Source organism: Mastigoproctus giganteus, chromosome 2 (genome assembly GCF_048544385.1).
Source record: "Mastigoproctus giganteus isolate SK-2022 chromosome 2, ASM4854438v1, whole genome shotgun sequence".
NCBI lineage: Eukaryota > Metazoa > Arthropoda > Arachnida > Uropygi > Thelyphonidae > Mastigoproctus > Mastigoproctus giganteus.
The window spans coordinates 210869169-210888908 of NC_143576.1; the positions used below are offsets into that span (position 1 = coordinate 210869169).

The 19740-nt window shown below is 37.4% G+C and overlaps 1 protein-coding gene across 1 annotated transcript in view; it reads right to left on the reverse strand.

Annotated features, from left to right (window-relative positions):
- LOC150090032 (uncharacterized) overlaps window positions 1–19740 on the reverse strand; it is a 329054-nt gene that overhangs the window by 194828 nt on the left and 114486 nt on the right. Inside the window, exon 8 of the mRNA XM_090368942.1 lies at window positions 10769–10834. Within this exon, the coding sequence (XP_090225068.1) occupies window positions 10769–10834 (66 nt within the window). The remainder of the gene's footprint in view (window positions 1–10768; window positions 10835–19740) is intronic.

Consider the following 19740-nt stretch of genomic DNA (forward strand, 5'->3'; position numbering starts at 1 on the left):
ACATAAAAAAGGCACCTGGGATGGATGGGATCTATCCAGTTATATTAAAGGAGGCAGCAAAGGAAGTAAGCAAACCCCTAGCCATAATTATGAGAGCTTCTTTGGACTCAGGGGAGGTACCCATAGACTGGAGATGTGCAAATGTAACCCCAATTCACAAAGGAGGATCAAAGGCTGACACAAGTAATTATAGACCTGTTAGTTTAACTTCTGTTCCAGGTAAATTAATGGAGGCACTGGTTAAAGAGGCACTGCAGGATCATCTAGACAAGAATTCAGTTATAGCTCAGACGCCGCATGGTTTTGTTAAGGGCAGGTCTTGCCTGACCAATTTGATTGGATACTATGATGTAGTCATAAAAGAACTGGATGCAAGGAATAACTTTGATATTATATATTTGGATCTTAGAAAGGCTTTTGATACTGTTGCACATGGAAGACTGCTGCACAAATTGGAGCAGTGTGGCATTGGGGGCAAATTGCTGCTATGGATAAGGGGATGGTTGAGTGGCAGAAGACAGAGAGTGGTAATCAATGGACACTGCTCAACGTGGACTAATGTTATTAGTGGAGTTCCTCAGGGTTCAATGTTGGGTCCGTTGTTTTCAGTGTTTATGAATGATATTGATGATGGGATATCAAGTTTAATGTCCAAGTTTGCAGATGATACAAAGGTTGGCAGGGTTGTTAAGGACACTACTGACGCTATGCTGCTGCAACAGGATCTGGAAAGGTTGAACAGATGGGCTGAGAGGTGGCAAATGAAGTTTAACATTGACAAATGTAAAGTACTACATATGGGAAACAGTAATCCCAGAGCAACGTATCAACTCTGCGGTACTACACTGACAGTGGTGTAGAGAACGAAAAGGACCTGGGAGTAATTGTGCAGGCAGATATGAAGTTCTCTGAGCAGTGCAGACGAGCTGCAAGAGTAGCTCATGGTGTCTTGTCAATGATATACAGGAATTTTTCTAGCAGGGATAAGGAGGTGATTATTCCCTTGTATAAGGCAATGGTTAGGCCACATCTTGAGTACTGTATACAGGTCTGGAAGCCTCATTTCAAGAAGGATGTAGAGCTGCTGGAACGGGTACAGAGAAGGGCAACAAGATTAGTGAATGGAACAAAGGGTTGCTCTTACGAACAAAGGCTTAAGTTTTGCAAATTACAGAGTCTGGAGACTAGGCACCGGTGAGGTGATCTGATAGAGGTGTATAAGGCTTTGAATGGTTTGAGCATGCTCAATGCCAATGGGATTCTTCATCTTGCTCAGAATAATCAGCTCAGAGGGCATAAATTCAAATTGAGGAAGGACGGATGTCGGATAGATGTGCGGAAATTTGCCTTTGGCCTGCGGGTGGTTGGTTGGTGGAACCGACTTCCATCACTTGTTGTTAAAGTTGATAGCCTAAACAAATTTAAAGCTCAACTGGACAGGTATTTCGAACGAACGGAGGGGTGAAATGGGAGTGGTGTGTTTTTTTTTTTTTTTTTTGGGCTGATGCTGAATAAGCTTGCTTTCTTGCATCATATGCCTCTACTAATGCTAATGCTAATGCTAATCTTGTTGCCCTTCTCTGTACTTGTTCCAGCAGCTCTACATCCTTCTTGAAATGAGGCCTCCAGACCTGTATACAGTACTCAAGGTGTGGCCTGACCATTGCCTTATACAAGGGAATAATCACCTCCCTGTCAATTTATAATATTAGACTTATGTAATTAATAGGTGTCAGAGCTGCAATACTCAGAAAGGATTGTGCATAAAAAGTACATAACAATCACAATTTTTTTCACATGAAATTAAATAAGCAATACTGATGAATTCTAATAAAATGCTTTGAGACCTTTCAGTGGTATATTTTAATATTTCAAATAATTTTGTATTGGATTTAAAAATGACACAATAATATTCCAGTTAGAATATTATTCTATTGTTGTAATTATTGTAATTAAATGCTTCCCAGTGTTTAATTATAATTTTCACCCTGGAGGTCTTCCTCAGTGATATTTAAAAGATATTAAATATCCCGTAGTTTGTCATAGCTCAAAAACACTACTACTACTACTAAAGTCCTGTATATACTAGCAGAAGTCTCTATTGTAACTAACAAAGAAAAAAAAACTGGAATGGCTCTGGCTTGATGTGAAAGTTGGGAATAGTTCCTAGTGGCTGGCATTGGTTCTTTACTTGTTCCTCTGCCATTTGTCTAATATATGAACCAATCTTCTCAAGCTGATGACATCGCAGTTATTAACAGTTTGGCTTGTTAACTTGGTGGGCTATAGAGCTGGGGTTGAAGGTGGTGTGTTGTTCATAAGGGATGGGGAGCACCTTACTTGCACGATGTGTTGTTGCTTGTTCTGTTGGGGAATAAAGTTACTTAATGAGGGACGAATATTTTTCCATCTGTTCCTACTGATATTCTGGGGAATGATTGATAAAATGAATGTAAAAAATTCTATAACAGAGTCAGCAACCTTTTTACATATGAGTGCTAATTCACTGCAACTAAAAAATTTTTAATGTGTGCCACATAAACAGGTGAAAGTAAGTGTTTTGTAATAAATAACAGAATGTGCAAGTATTAGATCAGCAGATCATCTGCTGTTATTTGTTTGGTTTATTTGTAATCAGCAACTGAGAAGATAATACGCCTGTTTACAATTTTATATGATACACATTATTTTATTAAACACAAGAGTTTAGATAACAATATTTGTTTATCAATTTTAGAAAGATAAAAAGTTCAAACTAGCATTAGTAGAGGCATATGATGCAAGAAAGCAAGCTTATTCAGCATCAGCCAAAAAAAAAAACATTCCCATTTCACCCCTCTGTTCGTTCCAAATACCTGTCCAGCTCAGCCTTAAATTTATTTAGGCTATCAACTTCCATAACAAGGGATGGAAGTCTGTTCCACCAACCAACTACCCGCTGACTAAAGGCAAACTTCCGCACATCTATCCTACATCTGTCTTTCCTCAATTTGAATTTATGCCCTCTCAAGTGATTATTCTGAGCAAGAGGAAGAATCCCATCAGCATTGAGCATGCTCAAACCATTCAAGGCTTTATACACCTCAATCAGATCACCTCGCAGGTGCCTAGTCTCCAGACACTGTAATTTGCAAAATTTAAGCCTTTCTTCATAAGAGCAACCCTTTGTTCCATTCACTAATCTTGTTGCCCTTCTCTGTACTTGTTCCAGCAGCTCTATATCCTTCTTGAAATGAGGCCTCCAGACCTGTATACAGTACTCAAGGTGTGGCCTGACCATAGCCTTATACAAGGGAATATCACCTCCTTATCCCTGCTAGAAAAATTCCTATATATCATTGAAAAGAAACCATGAGTTACTCCTACAGACCATCTTCACTGCTCAGAAAACTTCATATCTGCCTGCACAATTATCCCCTGGTCCTTTTCGTTCTCTACACCACTGTCAATGTAGTACCACAGAGTTGATACATTGCTCTGGGGTTGCTGTTCCCCATGTGTAGTACTTTACATTTGTCAATGTTAAACTTCATTTACCACCTCTCAGCCCATCTGCTCAACCTTTCCAGATCCTGTTGCAGCAGCATAGCATCAGTAGTGTCCTTAACAACTCTGCCAACCTTTGTATCGTCTGCAAACTTGGACATTAAGCTTGATATACCATCATCAATATCATTTATAAATACAGAAAACAACAATGGACCCAACACTGAACCCTGAGGGACTTCACTAATAACATTAGTCCACGATGAGCAGTGTCCATTGATTACCACTCTCTACCTTCTCCCACTAAACCATCCCTTTATCCATAGCAGCAATTTGCCTCCAATGCCACCCTGCTCCAATTTGTTCAGCAGTTCACAGCAGCCCTAGTATGATTTCTTCTTAGGCTGGTTTTCCATTGTTTGGCTCAGTCTTGATTCTGAAAAGTTTGTTATTTGTTCACTCTTCCCAGATGGGTAACCATTTCTCCTTATAGATCTGTTGTCTAATAGGTGAGACCAACTTGGAGGTCACTTTTGGGAGTAGAGCCTGCTTGTTCTTTTTACAAGATTCTCAATATGTCTAGGTATCCAGCAAAAATATTATTTTTCAACTGTGTGTATGAAGTTGCACTAACCATGTTCAAATTTGTTGCAAACAGGATGAATGGGAGAGAATGTATACACACAGTGCCTAAGGATCAATATATATATATATATATATATATATATATATATATAATCATCTGAAGGAACAATGATTATTTGATATTTTCTGGGGCTTGCAGGATGGCATCCAATTTCACAGTGTAAATACTGCATTCCAAATGGAGCTGCTGGAAGAGAATAGACAGCAATGTTAATGTGTAGCAGTAAGAACTAGAGCAACACAAACTTTAATGTTTGTCTTGGAAACATCTGTGCATACTGGATGAACCTGAAATGAATAGGATACATGTAATTGCCTAATATGGTATTTAGGAAGATATTCTTTCCCCATTATTGAAGATGATCATAAATGTGTAACATGGGCATTTGCTATTGCAGAGTTGCTATGCTAGTATCCAGAAATTAGTTACTCATATATATTCCTGAACATGATCTTTTTAATTAATCCTGAACCAAAATCTTGTAGCCTGGTACTGCATGGTTTGTTCTGTTATGTATGATTAATTTTGATAGCAGTTATCACATCTCTATTAAAATATCAAAATTTTTTGCTTCACAATTTAGTGGCAGAACTTTAAAACAAAGATGTAGGAGAGGTTCATACATATATAAAGATGACTCATAATCCAAATGAAACCTAATTAGATAGAATATATGTTGCAACACATAACAATCCGCAGTGTAGCAGATTGTCATAATGCTGCTTTGATTGTTATATATCTGCTTAGAGTAATCATTGCAAAATAGCAGTGATTACTCTAAGTAGATTTAATTTCTTGAGACAAGTTGTATTGATATATTTTATATGTTCAAAAAAGTTGCATTTTTATCAAAAATATTAGACAAATAATCTAAAACTATGCCAGAAAATAATTTTCTGAGAATCAAGTGGTATGTGAATTGGGATGTAAAGAATGTTTAAGACAGAAACGTACTGCATCTTTTATTTGCTTAGAAAGTCAAGAGCCATTTTTCACTCAAGAAATTAGTCTGTTTATGGTGCCTTGTAGCCATTTTTGAATTATATGCACATTTTGAGAATGACACAAAATGGTAAGAACATTAGCATGTAGCAATATTTTACCTCTATTCAGTACACAGTTAGTTACTGAACAGGTGTTGACAGTAAAGAGTGTGATGCTAAGCAAAGAGTCTCCTGTGGAACTCTTTCTTCTTGTATATATATGTTTGGGACAGAGCAGATTGGAAACATTGGAAAAGACCCATTACTCAAGAAAGTACTGAAAAATTTTGGCAGATTACTCTGAAGGCCAGCTTTATTCAGATCATGAAGAATCTCATATCATTTAAGTGTACCAAAAACTTTTTCAATGTCAAAACACATCATGATGAGTAGTTAATTTCGGAGAAAAATATTTGAAATATTTGCTTCAGCAATGATCATGAGACTGTATGGCGGCCTAAAAAAATATTTCAAGAGAAAAACTGGTTTGGGATTAATGTTTTCAGCCTCTAGAAACCACATCAGTCTGCCAATAATTATTTCTCAATGTTTTTCCTTAAAAATTAGTAAGTTATTATTATGACAAAGTCATAAAAATGTTAGATGTAAGAAACAACTAACATTATGATCTTGATTTTAGAAAAGGATTTGATACAGTTCTCCATGAAAGAATATTATTTAAACTGAAGCAAACTGGGATTGATGGCAAGATCATTTGTTGAATCAAATGCCGGCTAAACAATTGAAGACAGAGAGTAGTCAAATATGGACATTAGCATTAGTTGAGGCATATGATGCAAGAAAGCAAGCTTATACAGCATCAGCCAAAAAACAAAAAAAAAAAACTTCCCCATTTCACCCATCTGGTCACCCCAAATGTTTGTCTAGTTCAGTCTTAAATTTATTTAAGCTATCAACTGCCAAAACAACAACAGATAGAAGTCTGTTCCAGCAATCAATTACCCACTGGCTAAAGGAAAACGTCCAATCTATTCTACAACTGTCTTTGCTCAATTTGAATCTATGCCCCCCTCAGGTTCTTAATCTGAGCAAGCAGAACTATCTCTTCAGCATTGAGCCTGCTCAAACCATTCAAGGCCTTATACACCTCGATCAGATCACTTCACAGGTACCTGGTCTCCAGATGCTGCAACTTGCAGAACTTAAACCTCTCTTGGTAAGTGCACCCCTTTGTTCCTCTCACCAATCTTGTTGCCTTTCTCTGTACTCGTTCTACATCCTTCCTAAAATGAGGCCTCCAGACCTGTATGCAGTATTCAAGGTGTGGCCTGACCACTGCCTTATACAAAGGGATAATCATCTCCTTGTCTCTGCTAGCAAAATTTCTATATATCATTGACAAAACTCCATGATATGCTCTGGCAGCCTGTCTGCACTGCTCAGAGAACTTCATATCTACTGCACAATTACCCCCAGGTCTTTTTCATTCTCCACCTCCCCCAGTGTAGTACCACACAATTGGTATGTTTCTCTTGGGTTACTGCTACTCATATGCAGTACTTTGCATTTGTCAATGTTAAACTTCAGTTGCCACTTAGCCTATCTGCCTAACCTTTCTAGATCCTGTTATAGTAGTGTACTATCATTACTGTCATTAACACCCCTACCAACTTTTGTATCATTTGCAAACTTGGACATTAAGCCTGATATACCTTCATCGACATCATTGATAAATACACAAAACAACAATGGGCCCAACACCGAACCCTGGGGGACTCCACTAATAACATTAGTCCATGTAGAACAGTGTCCATTTATTACCACTCTCTGCCATCTCTGCCCATTCAACCACCACCTGTGCTTGGCGCATTATAGCCTCAGTCGCTGATGCGCCAATAAAATACAAACAAACAAACCCATTCAACCATCCCTTTATCCATTGCAGCAACTTGCCCTTAATGCCATACCACTCCAATTTGTATAGCAGTCTTCCATGTGCAACAATATCAAAAGCTTTCCTAAAATCCAAGTATATGATATAAAAATTATTTTTTGCATCTATTTCCTTTGTGGCCACATCATAGTATCCAATCAAATTGGTCAGACAAAACTTCCCCTTAACAAACCCATGCTGTTTCTGAACTATTACTGCAGTCTTGTATCACCTCTTTAACCAGTGATGCCATTATTTTTCCCGGAACAGAAATTAAACTAACAGGTCTATAATTATTTATCACCCTTTGTACCCCTTTGTAAATTGGAGATACATTTGCACATCTCCAGTCCATGGGGACCCTCCCTGACTCTAAGACATGCCTCAGGATGGACCAATATAACAAGTGGAGTCCCTCAAAGATCTGTGTTTGGGCCACTTCTGTCTCTTACCATCCTTAATGACACTGATGAGGAAGTGCAGGAGAAGTTGTCAAAGTCTGCTGTTGATTTACAAGTAGGAAGGTTAGGTTAACAGCCAGCACCAGGCCATTCTACTTCAAATGACAGACTGGTTGCACAAGTGGTCTGAAAAATGGCAATTGAAGTTTAATTCTTATAAATGTAAGGTAAGGTTTTCTACTTAAGGAACAGAAATCCAGAAGTTACAAGCTCGGAATGAGGGGCAATTGAGTTAAATGTGGTTCAGGACAACAAAAAGACTTGGAGGTTATGATTCAGTTAGACATGAAACTTTCCATGTGGTGGAAACAGGTGGCAAAGTAGGCACATGGTGAGTAGGGAAAAGGATGTCCCTTTGTATAGGATTATAATGAGACTATATTTAGAATATTGTGTTCAGGTCTGTAAACTACAAAGAAAGATACAAAATATCTATAAAGACTTCACATTGGTAAGGTTTCTAATCGATATCCATACAAAGAACAGCTTAGAAAGGAGTAGAAGGACCAGGTACCATGGTCTTCAGACCATGATTGCAAAGCTTGGCAACTATCCATCTTGTGGGGGGGCATCACCTGATGGAGGTACATAAGTCCCCAAAGATAATTAGTAAAATGAAGCAGGGAGGGAGGGAGGAAAGAAAGGAAAACAGAAGAACCAGAGGGCATGAATACAAAATTTTGGGTAATTTTGGAGTAACAGAAGGCAGAATCTCAAAGTTTGCTTCCAGGTTGTGTGTTGCCTGATCACTGCAATGATTTGATTGTTACAGTGGTCAAGGCAGAGAGTTTAGTAAAGTTCGAAACAGAATTGGATAGCCACTTTGACAAAAGTGAATGCACGAATGATAGTCATAATTTTTTCTTCTCTTTTTTTTTTTTTTGGCAGATATAGAAAAAGTCCACTTTCATACATTATTTAGCCATTATAACACTAACATAACAGAGCAATACTAGCTAGTATGATAATATTTTTCAGAAAAAAATCTGTTATATAATTGTAAAAGAGCAGCTTATCATGCAATAAAAAACTATATCAGGGCCTGCACCCTTCTTTAACTGTATAAATGCACTGAAAAGTTTTCATAGTGAGGAAGGTTATATTAATGTGGGTGTAGTGTTGAAATTAAAATTGTGTTTTCTTATCTATGCTTTATGCAATTGAAAGGCTAGTTTATAAATGGTTGTGGCTGAAAGTGTTTCAAATAATGCACATAAAGTATTTGCAATTTCAAGAGATTCAAAAGTTTTCTCTTCCAGGTATTTGCCATTAATTTTTTGGTTCTGTTCCACACTGTCACTATATCTGTAAATCTGTTTACAGGGGTCACAAAACAAATGTATACTTTGTTTTACTCATGTTTCTCATATGACAAGTATTACTATTAGTATTAGTACTGATAAATGATGCAAGGAAGTAAGCTTATACATCAGCAAAAAAAAAAATCATCCCACATCACCTGTCCATCCCCTCTAATAATTTCTCCTTACAGTTATTCAAACTACCCACTTCCAACAACACCGGATGGAAGTTTGTAATAACAATCAACTACCCTCTGGCTGAAAGTAAATTTCTCCATATCTATCCTGCAACTTCTTAAGTATATTGTCTGAGCTAGATGATAGATGCCATGAACATTTAGCTTACTCAATCCATTTAGCCCTTGCTTTCTTGAACTACATAAAATTATTAGTGGTTGGGTGTTTTAAAAAATAGACTTCATACCACCACAATTTAAGATGGATCTGAAACTGTGGTGGAATGAAGCTCCAAATTGTCTATCAAAATCTGCCAATTTCTAGATTTTTATAGACAATTTGGGTATAACAGATTCTTTATTTCATGTGTAACATAATTTATTATGCCAATCTTGCAAAATGCTAGATTGTAATAATTTATATAATTAATGTGCCATTTTTTTGATATTTCTAATGTTTCTAAGCTATTCATATGCTAGTTAGAAGAGTTTGTCCAGAATGTATGGATTGCCAGGAAAGCGGTCACAACTATAAAGACTATCCAGTCTATGAGGAAATAATGTTGGAGAGCATACTGAAAGATTGACTGCTGTACTTGAAAGAGATGTATATATGTGCAAGCACCAATGTTTAACAATATTAGATTATGTTTGTCAAGAAACTTTTCAATTAACTTTCCCCTTTTGTTGAAATGCAGAGAACTCCATAGGGGTGATGACAATTCCAGTCACCCATAATAGAAAAGGGAAAAGCAGGTAAGTGACTTAATAAATCATCAAATTCAATAAGAGTACATACAGGATTAGGCAAGAGATACAAACAAACTATTGTAACTGCTAACTCAAATGTAATGTGGATTGCATCTGCATTACATTTGTTGGGAGACAGATCAAGAAGAACAACATTGAAATCTTGGAATCATAACAAGGCACATTGGGAAGATTCTCAAAGAATAGTTACAACTGACAATATGGTTCATCATATTGAAGAGTTCGATGAGCATTAATATCTGTGTCCTGTGATTTGAATGAACCTGTTGCATAGCTGATCAATCCTACACAATGCACAGTTCCATTTCTTTCCTTCTCGGTAGTATATTAAGGAACTTTTTTTCCCACATCATTCCTTTCTGCATTATCTGACCATTATGCTCTAAATTTCAACTCCCTGTAATTAGCCGTTTTCTATCTACAGACTTTTAAAGTTAGAGTTTCATTAAGATTACCTTGTACATAATAAAGAAAATACTAAAAAAAAGTTGCAAGTTATGGTTATGAAAGTTTTTCTTACAAAGTAATGCTATAAATCAACCTTCTTCTAAATTGATTCACCTTAGTTCATAAACTTTTAGATGATCTTGATTCTAAGTTTTTTTTTTAAATGCTGCATGAGTTTTCTATTTGTTAGATATACAACATACTGATAATTTTTAAAACTGTTTTCTTTTGAATATGAGTATATTTTATTCAGTAAAAAGTGATCTTTCAAGTAAATAATAATATATTATACAGAAACCTAAGATTGGATAACCATTAATAAATTTTTTTCTCCCTTTAATAAAAGTTGTTGCCAAGTTTTCTTCCATGAAAATTTAGAACACACATTCTGTTCATTTGCTGCCATTTGTAATGTAGTATTATTCTTTCCCAATTCCTCATCTGTTATATTCTCCTATCTAATAACATAAAAATTAAAGTTTTATGCAAAATTATAATTATACTTCTCAATTTTTTTGAGAACTTTTAAAATAATCTGGACTTCACATATACTACAGAGACTTACAGATACTTCAAATTTTCTATAAGTTTACATAAACTTACCCTGACTCTCCACAACCGCCAGATGGAGGAAGAGGTGTTGGTCCATCCCCACTCTTTGCCACTTCTCTAAAATATACAGAAATTCATAAATGTACAGAATAATTTTTTTTTAAATTTCAAGTTATTTTATAAATTTCATAAATATAAATCCTCTATTAGGAATAATTACATATGGTAAAATATAATTTTCAGGATATAATTAAATATTTTATAATATAGAGTCTTTTAAATTTTAGTACACACAGACATTACACAAACATGTAAAAAACATGTAAAAAATATTAAATCTATCTATTCCCTGACCTACTGTTTTATAACCTATTGTTGGGCCAGCAGTGTTATAATAACTTGTAGTTTAGCACTTGTTAAAACCAACACTAACTTGCCAGGCCTGATATAGCTTCATGTATCTTATGACTGCCCAAGTGCATTCTAAGACTGATTAGTACTACAGGCTAAAAAAAAAAAAAAAAACTCTGCAGCATTTCATAGGGAAATCCTAATCCTTCCATCTGAGATCAGTTAACTTAGCCTCAATTGAAGAAGCAAGCCTTTAGAAATTCCTTAAGTCACAAGTTGAAATCCAACCCATAATATCTTCAAACAAGCAAAAAGTGGCAAAATGCCTCTTTTTTTTCTTGGTCCTTGAGGTTGTCACAGACATTCTCTTAGGTATGCCAAGCTGGGCTTGCTACCTGGTAGTCTAAACTGCTGAAGGATACTGATATTTGGGTGACACTCAAGTGGACCTAATTTCAGCAAGTCCGGTCAGTCTGTGACAGCCAAATACTCTGCTTGCACCTTCTTGATGGTAGGACTGTTAGTAACCCTGAGTATAACTCCCATGTGCAAAGTCCTAAATATCTAGCATACTGTAGCTGACTACCACCCAGGCGTGAACTAACATAAGCAGGGGTTGAGGTGTGGGACCCACCTCACACAGAGGAATGCCACCCCTTGAATGAGGAATGAGCCTTTCTCTCATGGCTAGTGTCAACTTCGTGTTGGTGGCATTACAAGAATGATCTGCGAGATTTCTTTTCTTCCTTTACTTGGTCAGGTTAATTTTTCAAATCTGATGTCAACGTTTGCTCAGACCATGTCAGTGAAATTATCCTTGTAGGGATGAAATTATTTATTCCACACTCCACCTTAAAATCTTGTCCTTTATCTAAACCTTGTTTTTCTAATAAATGTGTTCAAGATAAGAATGTTGTATATTGCAACTGGCTTATATCAAAATCTCCAGGTTCATTTTCTGCCTACACCAGAGCTCACAACAATTGTAAAGCAGTTATTAATCAGTCCAAGTTAGATTTTGAGCAGGTTAAAAGTAGAAAACTTTCTTCTTGTCTAAATGGTAGTCGAGTATTCTAGTCTCTTGCCTAAGCTATTGGCTGCAACTTTTGTCCATCTCTATTCCCACCCCTGTCAAAACCAGATCATTCTATTGCCACTTCAGCAAAGCTGACCTACTACCATCCTACTTTTCTTCTAACTCATGTGTTGATGATCTTAATATAATAAACCACCTCCTACCATTCCCAGTACACTGCATTCAATGCCTCCTGAAGTCTTCTGTCAAAAGGATGTCAGAAGGTTTTTGAACAATCTTAATGCTACGATAGCTCTAGGTACTGGTATTTAACGTACAGGAGTAAGTTCAGGAGCACAAAACTTGTGCTCCTGAACTTACTCCTGTTCTGTGTTATCTTTTTTCACTTTCTTATTCCAAAGGTGTTTTCCCTTCAGCTTGGAAATTTGCTCATATCGAGCTACTGTTCCTAAAAAGGGTGACAAATTCTTCCATCCAATTATCATCCCACTGCACTTATTTCTACTCTTTCTAAAGTAACAGAGAAATAAATTAACTGCCAACACTTAAACTATCAAGAAATTTTCCATCTGATCAATGATTGCCAGCATGGATTCTGTCAGTGATGATTCACTGGTGATATTCTGGATTATGTTACCCATCTATGAACAAATTCAATACAAAAGTTTGGTGACTCTCAAACAGCTGCTCTTGACATTTCAAAGGCTTTTGATCATGTTTGGCATTAAGATCTTCTAAATAAGCTTCCAACTTATGGTTTGCCAACTGTTTTTTGTAATTGGGTATCCAGTTCTCTCTGACTGCTTACTGCAGGTGATGATAGATGGTTCTCTGTCTTCTAACTTCCTCACTAATGCTGGTGTTCCCCAAGGTTCGATTCTTTCCCCCACTCTTTCTTTTGTATATTAATAGCCTTCTTCCATTGACTGGAAATCCTATCTGTAGTTCTGCTGATGATAGCAAATTGCATTCTACCTTCCAGTTTGAGAAACCTTGCTCTGCTCAAACAGCTTCAACTTTCCAAATATCCACTACTAATTCATAAAATGCTGATCTCCAGATAATTCCCTAGTAAGGCAAAGATTACTTAGTTGACTTCAATCCTTCTAAAACTCAATCCTGTTTTATATTTTGCAAAAAGGATTCTTCTGCTAATTACAAATATTGTTTTCTCTGCATATAAAAAACTGGGTTTTCTCTTTCACTCTTGGCATTACTTTCCTTCCAAACAGCTGTTCTCAACATAGTGAGAAAGCTTAGGCTATGCCACTACTTTGAGAACTGTCGATAGTAATTCTCTTGCAAATCAGAACTATATACAGTGTAGGCTGTTTTGCCATGTCATCTGTAGTGGGACATGACATGAACCAAAGGGGATGTCTCTGTGTGTGCTTTTGTTCCAGAAAGTGTAAGGAGATTAAGTGCCAATTGAGTACTGTGATGGGATATATGAGGGTTAACATGCTCAAAGAAATAAAAAAGAGGGATTCATTAAGCACTCAGCACAGTGTTAGAAACTATAATTATGCATTACAGGACATGATATCTTTCGTGGAAGAGAGTGCTGGTCCCACATAAAATAGCAGTTGTCAGCACTTAATGTCAGGGAAACAAAAAATATATTTTATAAAAAGGATAAAAAGGTGGAATAAGAACTGGTAGGTCTACCAGGAGAAAAATTTGATGTCAAAGCAGAGCAGTTTTATTACCTTAAGTATCATTTTTTAAGGGCACAAAAGATGATACTGTCATAGGAGATCTGAGGATTCTGATTGCCACATGGTGCAAGGAAGCCCTAGGCTTTTGCTGCAGCAACAGTCAACAAAAAAAAAAATAAATAAATAAACCACCTATTTGACATTCTCCTGACGTAGATATCTATCCAGGTGAGCTTTGAATGTCTGCCTCAACTACACCCATGGCGGTAACTTATTTCAATAATTAACGATTCATTGACTAAAAGAAAATTTTCTCTAGAGCATCTAGTTTCCAAGCTCTATAGTCCATATATAGTCCCTACTCGCATTGTACATTTCAAAGGTACAATGCGAGTAGGCGTAATCTACAGACCAGGTGATTGTGAAGACTATGACAAAAGCCTCTACATGCAAATGGAATGGGCAAGTAAGCGTCAATGCCTTATTATGGGTGATTTCAATTTGCCTCTAATTGATTGGAGTAAATGGGAAGGAAACTCGACATGGGGAACAAAATTTTTAAATCAACTAGATGACTGTTATTTGTATCAACATGTCAGGGAAAGTACTAGAGAAAAGAATATCCTAGACCTCATCATCACACATGAATCAGATGACATAACAGGGCTGACAGTAGAGGAACCAGTAGCAGGAAGTGATCACGGAGTTCTACGGTGGATGATGACGAAAGAGGTAGCAGAAGTAAAAGGCAAAGGAATGGGTTTTAATTTCAGAAAAGGAAATTACGATGCCTTAAGGTACTACATGGCCTCTATTAACTGGGTAGATATCGCACAGAGAATGAATACAATTGAACTGTGGTACGCTTTTAAAACATTAATCACAGATGCCTTGAATGCCTATATACCATTAAAAAAATACTCCACGAGAAGGGTTCCAAGTTGGATGAATAGTGAAGTTGCCACATTACTTGAGCAGAAAAAGGTGGCATGGAAACGTTACAGAGCAATAAAAAGTACTGAAGCCTATAACAGCTACAAGGTGGTGTGTAATAGAGCCACAGAAAAGGTTCGACAGGCAAAGGCAGTTTATGAGAAATCACTAGCAAACAGAGCAAAGAGGGGGGATAAAGAATTCTTCACATATATAAATGCCAAGAAGAGCAGGACAAACCAGATCGGACCTTTACGTAAGGGAAAGGAGATAGTAATAAATACACCAGCTGCCGTTGCAGATGAACTCAACAGTTATTTTGCATCGATATTTACAAATGAAAAGCCTTTTGTGGCAATGGGAAATTGTGGGAGCGAAGTTAAAAAATATGTAATTAATGATATTGAAATTTCACAAGATTATTTAATGAAAAAACTTTCAAGCCTACAGACTAGTAAGGCTCCTGGAGTTGATGGAATATACCCTATAATCTTGAGAGAGGCGGCAAGCGAGTGCATTGAACCACTGAGGCTGGTTATGCGAGCATCACTAGACTCTGGGGAGATTCCCTTGGATTGGAAAAGTGCAAATGTATCTCCCATACATAAGGGTGGCTCTAAAAGTGAAGTGGGAAATTATCGACCTGTCAGTCTGACTTCAGTAGTAGGGAAAATCATGGAGGCATTGATCAAGGGTGGAATTCAGGATCATTTGGATCGAATTGAAATTCTCAAGGATACTCAGCATGGTTTTGTAAAGGAAAAATCATGTTTAACAAATCTGGTTCGCTATTTCGAAAGGGTCACTCACGAGCTGGATTTAGGGAATAATTTCGACATTGTTTATTTAGATTTCAGCAAAGCTTTTGACTCAGTCCCACATGAGCGGTTGCTTTATAAGCTGGAACAGGTTGGAATCACTGGGAAAATCCTTAGATGGATAGAAGGATGGCTTCAGGGCAGGAGGCAGAGGGTTGTGATAAATGGCTATTCCTCAGATTGGGTTGATGTAAGAAGTGGGGTTCCCCAAGGATCAGTATTAGGACCACTGTTGTTTTTAATTTTCATAAACGACATTGATGAAGGGATAGAGGGCGTGATGTCTAAATTTGCAGATGATGTTAAAATTGGTAGAGTAGTTAATGATCACTGTCAAGCTGAGCTTCTTCAGAGAGACCTAGATAGACTTCAAGAATGGTCAGAAAAATGGCAGCTGTGCTTTAATCCAACAAAGTGTAAGGTATTACACCTGGGAAACAGTAATCCCAAAATAACTTATTCACTTGGTGGAGTTCAACTAAACCCAGTACTGGAGGAAAGGGACTTGGGTGTTACGATACGGTCAGACATGAAATTCTCTGAGCATTGTAAACAGGTTGCAAGGAAGGCCCATGGTGTCCTATCGATGATCTATCGAACTTTTGCAAGTAGACATAGGGACGTGATAATCCCATTATATAAGGCCTATGTTAGACCACACTTGGAATACTGTGTTCAAGTATGGAGACCGCACCTAAAGAAAGACATCGAGCTTCTTGAAAGGGTGCAAAGAAGGGTAACTCGCCTGGTGAGATCGGCAAAAGGGCGTCCTTATGAAGAAAGACTTCGAATATGTGGGTTGCAGAGTTTGGAAACTAGACACCTTAGAGGAGATTTGATTGAGGTGTTTAAGGCTCTGAGAGGCATCAGTAAAATGAATGAGGACAAAATTTTCAAGATTATAAATGATGCTAGAACTAGGGGACATAAATTCAAGTTACGTGGGGAAATGTTTAGATTGGACTGCAGGAAGTTTTATTTTAGCCAGCGAGTTATAAATTACTGGAATAAGTTGCCTTCATGGGTGGTAGAGGCCGACAGTTTGGGGAAATTCAAAGGTCATCTGGATAGTACTTTCGGGTAAGGGAAGCGCATAGGATGATAGGATTAATTTCCTTTTTATTTAATTTTTGTTTTTATCATTGTTTTGTTCGGATTTTTTTTTTTTTTTTTTTTTGGCTGGTGCAGCATAAGCCATAGGCTTTCTTGCACCATACGGCCGTTACTAATACTAATACTACTAATACTATATTTGAAGTCTTTCCTCATATGGGCCCTTTTGCTCATCTCACCAGGTGCACTGCTCATCTCTGGACTCTTTAAAGAAGTTCAATGTCTTTTTTTAGATGCAGTTTCCATACCTAGACATAGTATTGCAAGTATGGTCTTACAAATGTCTTATAAGAGACATTATAACCTCCCTATCTTTATAAGAAAATGTTCGATATATCATTGATAGAACACCATGGACCTTCCTTGCATCCTGTCTACGGTACTCAGAGAACTTCATGTCTGACTGTATATTAACTCCCGAAATCCCTTTCTTCTATCGTTTTGATTCAATCTCACAAGGTGTATAAGTTATTTTAGGGTTGCTATTCCCCAAGTGTAAGACCTTGCATTCTGCTGCATTAAATGATAGCTGCCACATTTCTGACCACCTCTGAAGTCTAAGTTACCCTGAAGAATTTGTGCATGGTGCTGATCATCATTTAATGTCATTTAAGAAAATCAAAAACAAGAGTGGTCCCAATACCAATCCTTTGGGAACCCCACCTCTTATGTTAACCCAATTTCAAAATAAATGCTAAACACAACCCTCTGCTTCCTGCCCTGCAGCGATCCTGCAATCCATCTATTGGATTTTAGTGGACATAGCTAGTAGGGGCCAGACGTGTTCAAAGCCGCTAAATGGATTTTTCTTATTTATTGATTTGAAATTATTGTTTTTCTAAAACTTTTGATTTAAATTTAGTAGAATAGCATTATTTTGTGATTTTCTGATTAATTTGGTGTATTTATTCTTTACTCGGCCTTGCAATTGCATAAAAGTATCGGTAAGGGTATCCACGTGTTACAAGTTGCAACTCCGCTGAACGAGAAGTTTTTTAGCCATATTTAGCCGCTTATTGAATATTTTTTACATCAAATTATTTTTTGTAAGTAGCTTATAGACCTAGTAAGGATCGTTAGTTTATTCTGAATTGAGACGGTGAGATTTGAAAGTTAATTAATACTTAAGTGTCCATAGATTTACCGTTCGTAACTTCCCGCCTTTGTTTTTGCATACGATCATTATATATCGAACTAGATAGCATTAGTATAGTATAGGTTATAATATTTTCAGTGATCGGTAAAATCTATTAAACTTGTTGAACTTCGTAGGCATTTAAATTGTACTTTTAACTAAATACATATACCGACTTAGATTACAAATGTAACATAATTATTTAATACATAACTGATACAGAAGTTATATACAGGGAACACAGAGATAATTAATACTTGACACTAAAAAATATATATCCCGTTATAACTGTGTTGGGAGATAAGTTAAGGTTATAAACTGAAACTGAAATTTTATTTAAATTAAAAGAAATCATGACTCAGACCAGAGCAGCAAAACAAAAGGCTCAAGCTAAGGAAAGTGCTGTGGCTCAGAGGAGAACTGAGGGGGGCAGTTGCCTTCTGAATCACAGCCTTTTAAAATGCACAGCTTGCATGATGTTTATGGAGCATTCAGGTACGGGACATAATATTGCCATGGGGGATGTCTTTGTGTGTGTGCGATGCAAGGAGTGTATCGAAATCAGGCAACAACTCAGCGTTCTTATCGGCCTGTATGAGAGCTTGAAGGACAGGGTGGATGCCCTCGAAGGAACTAAATTGAGGGGCCCATCAAGCTCTCAGCTGCCCACATCAACACCACAGCTTGCACTTGGTCATCGCGCAACACAGCGGCAACCCCCAAGGCAGAATGCGCTGGTGCCAAAGGAACTAGTAGTTATTGGTGACTCTATTGTCAGGGAAACGGGGAACATGCTTTGTAAAAAAGAATAGGTGGAACAGGACCAGGGTATGTCTGCCAGGGGCAAAAGTTGATGACGTAGAGCAGATATCATCTTTTAAGGGCACAAAAGGTGATATAGTTGTACACGTTGGCACTAATGATATCAAGAGTAGGAGACTGGCAGAATTGCTTAACAAGTACAGGTCACTGTTGAAAAAAAGCCGTGAAATAGGGTTGAATTTGAAAGTGTCTGCAATTCTGCCCAGACACGATAGGAGGTAGTATATGATGAGAGCCTTGTCGATCAATTCGGCCCTAGAAAGATTGTGCAAGGCTCACGGGGTCGAATTTTTTTCAGCCTGGACTGTACTTGTTAACAGGAGAGATTGCTTCTACACGAATGGGATACACTTAAATAGAAAGGGTGCAAGAATATTTGCTGATGCTATCAAGGCAGTGTTAGGTGGGTCGGAAAACTGCTAGCGTGGGGAGAGACGAAGACGAATAGATTAACAGTAGCCACTGGCAGAGGTAAAAGAGATTCTTGCACTGCTTCTATTGGAATGAGCAGAAGCCTGAAAAACAAGATGCAGGATATTTCAGAGACTGCTGGGAGTCATTGCGGTACAAGTAAACACATGGGTTGTGTTAGGGTAGCTAAGAATAGAAATAGGTGCATGTATACTTGCGTGTACACCAATGCTAGGAGTTTAGTAAATAAATTTGATGAATTTGAGGTATTGCTCAAAACATCAAAGGCAGATATTGTTGGGATATCAGAGACGTGGTGTCACAGAGATATAAGGAATGCAGAACTGGAATTTGGGACAACATCTACAGAAAATATAGACTGGATAGGAAGGGAGGAGGGGTTATGTTATTAGTTAAGAAATACATAAAATCCAAGGAAGTGAAGCCAGTGGACATTGCTGGACAGTGCAGTGTCGAGTCAGTTTAGTGTGACATAAGCATTGGGAGATCAAAATTGAGAGTAGGAGTGTGCTATAGGCCTAATGACTCTGATGAGTATAATAAGAAACTGTACAGGGAAATAGAGTGGGCCAGTAAATCAGAGAGTCTTATAATGGGAGATTTTAGTTTCCCAGATATTGACTGGAATTTGGGGGCTGGTCACTCACACACTAGCAAGGCTTTTGTGGATTTATTGGATGAATTGTTTTCTACATCAGCATGTTCGGGAGGCAACTAGAGGGAGG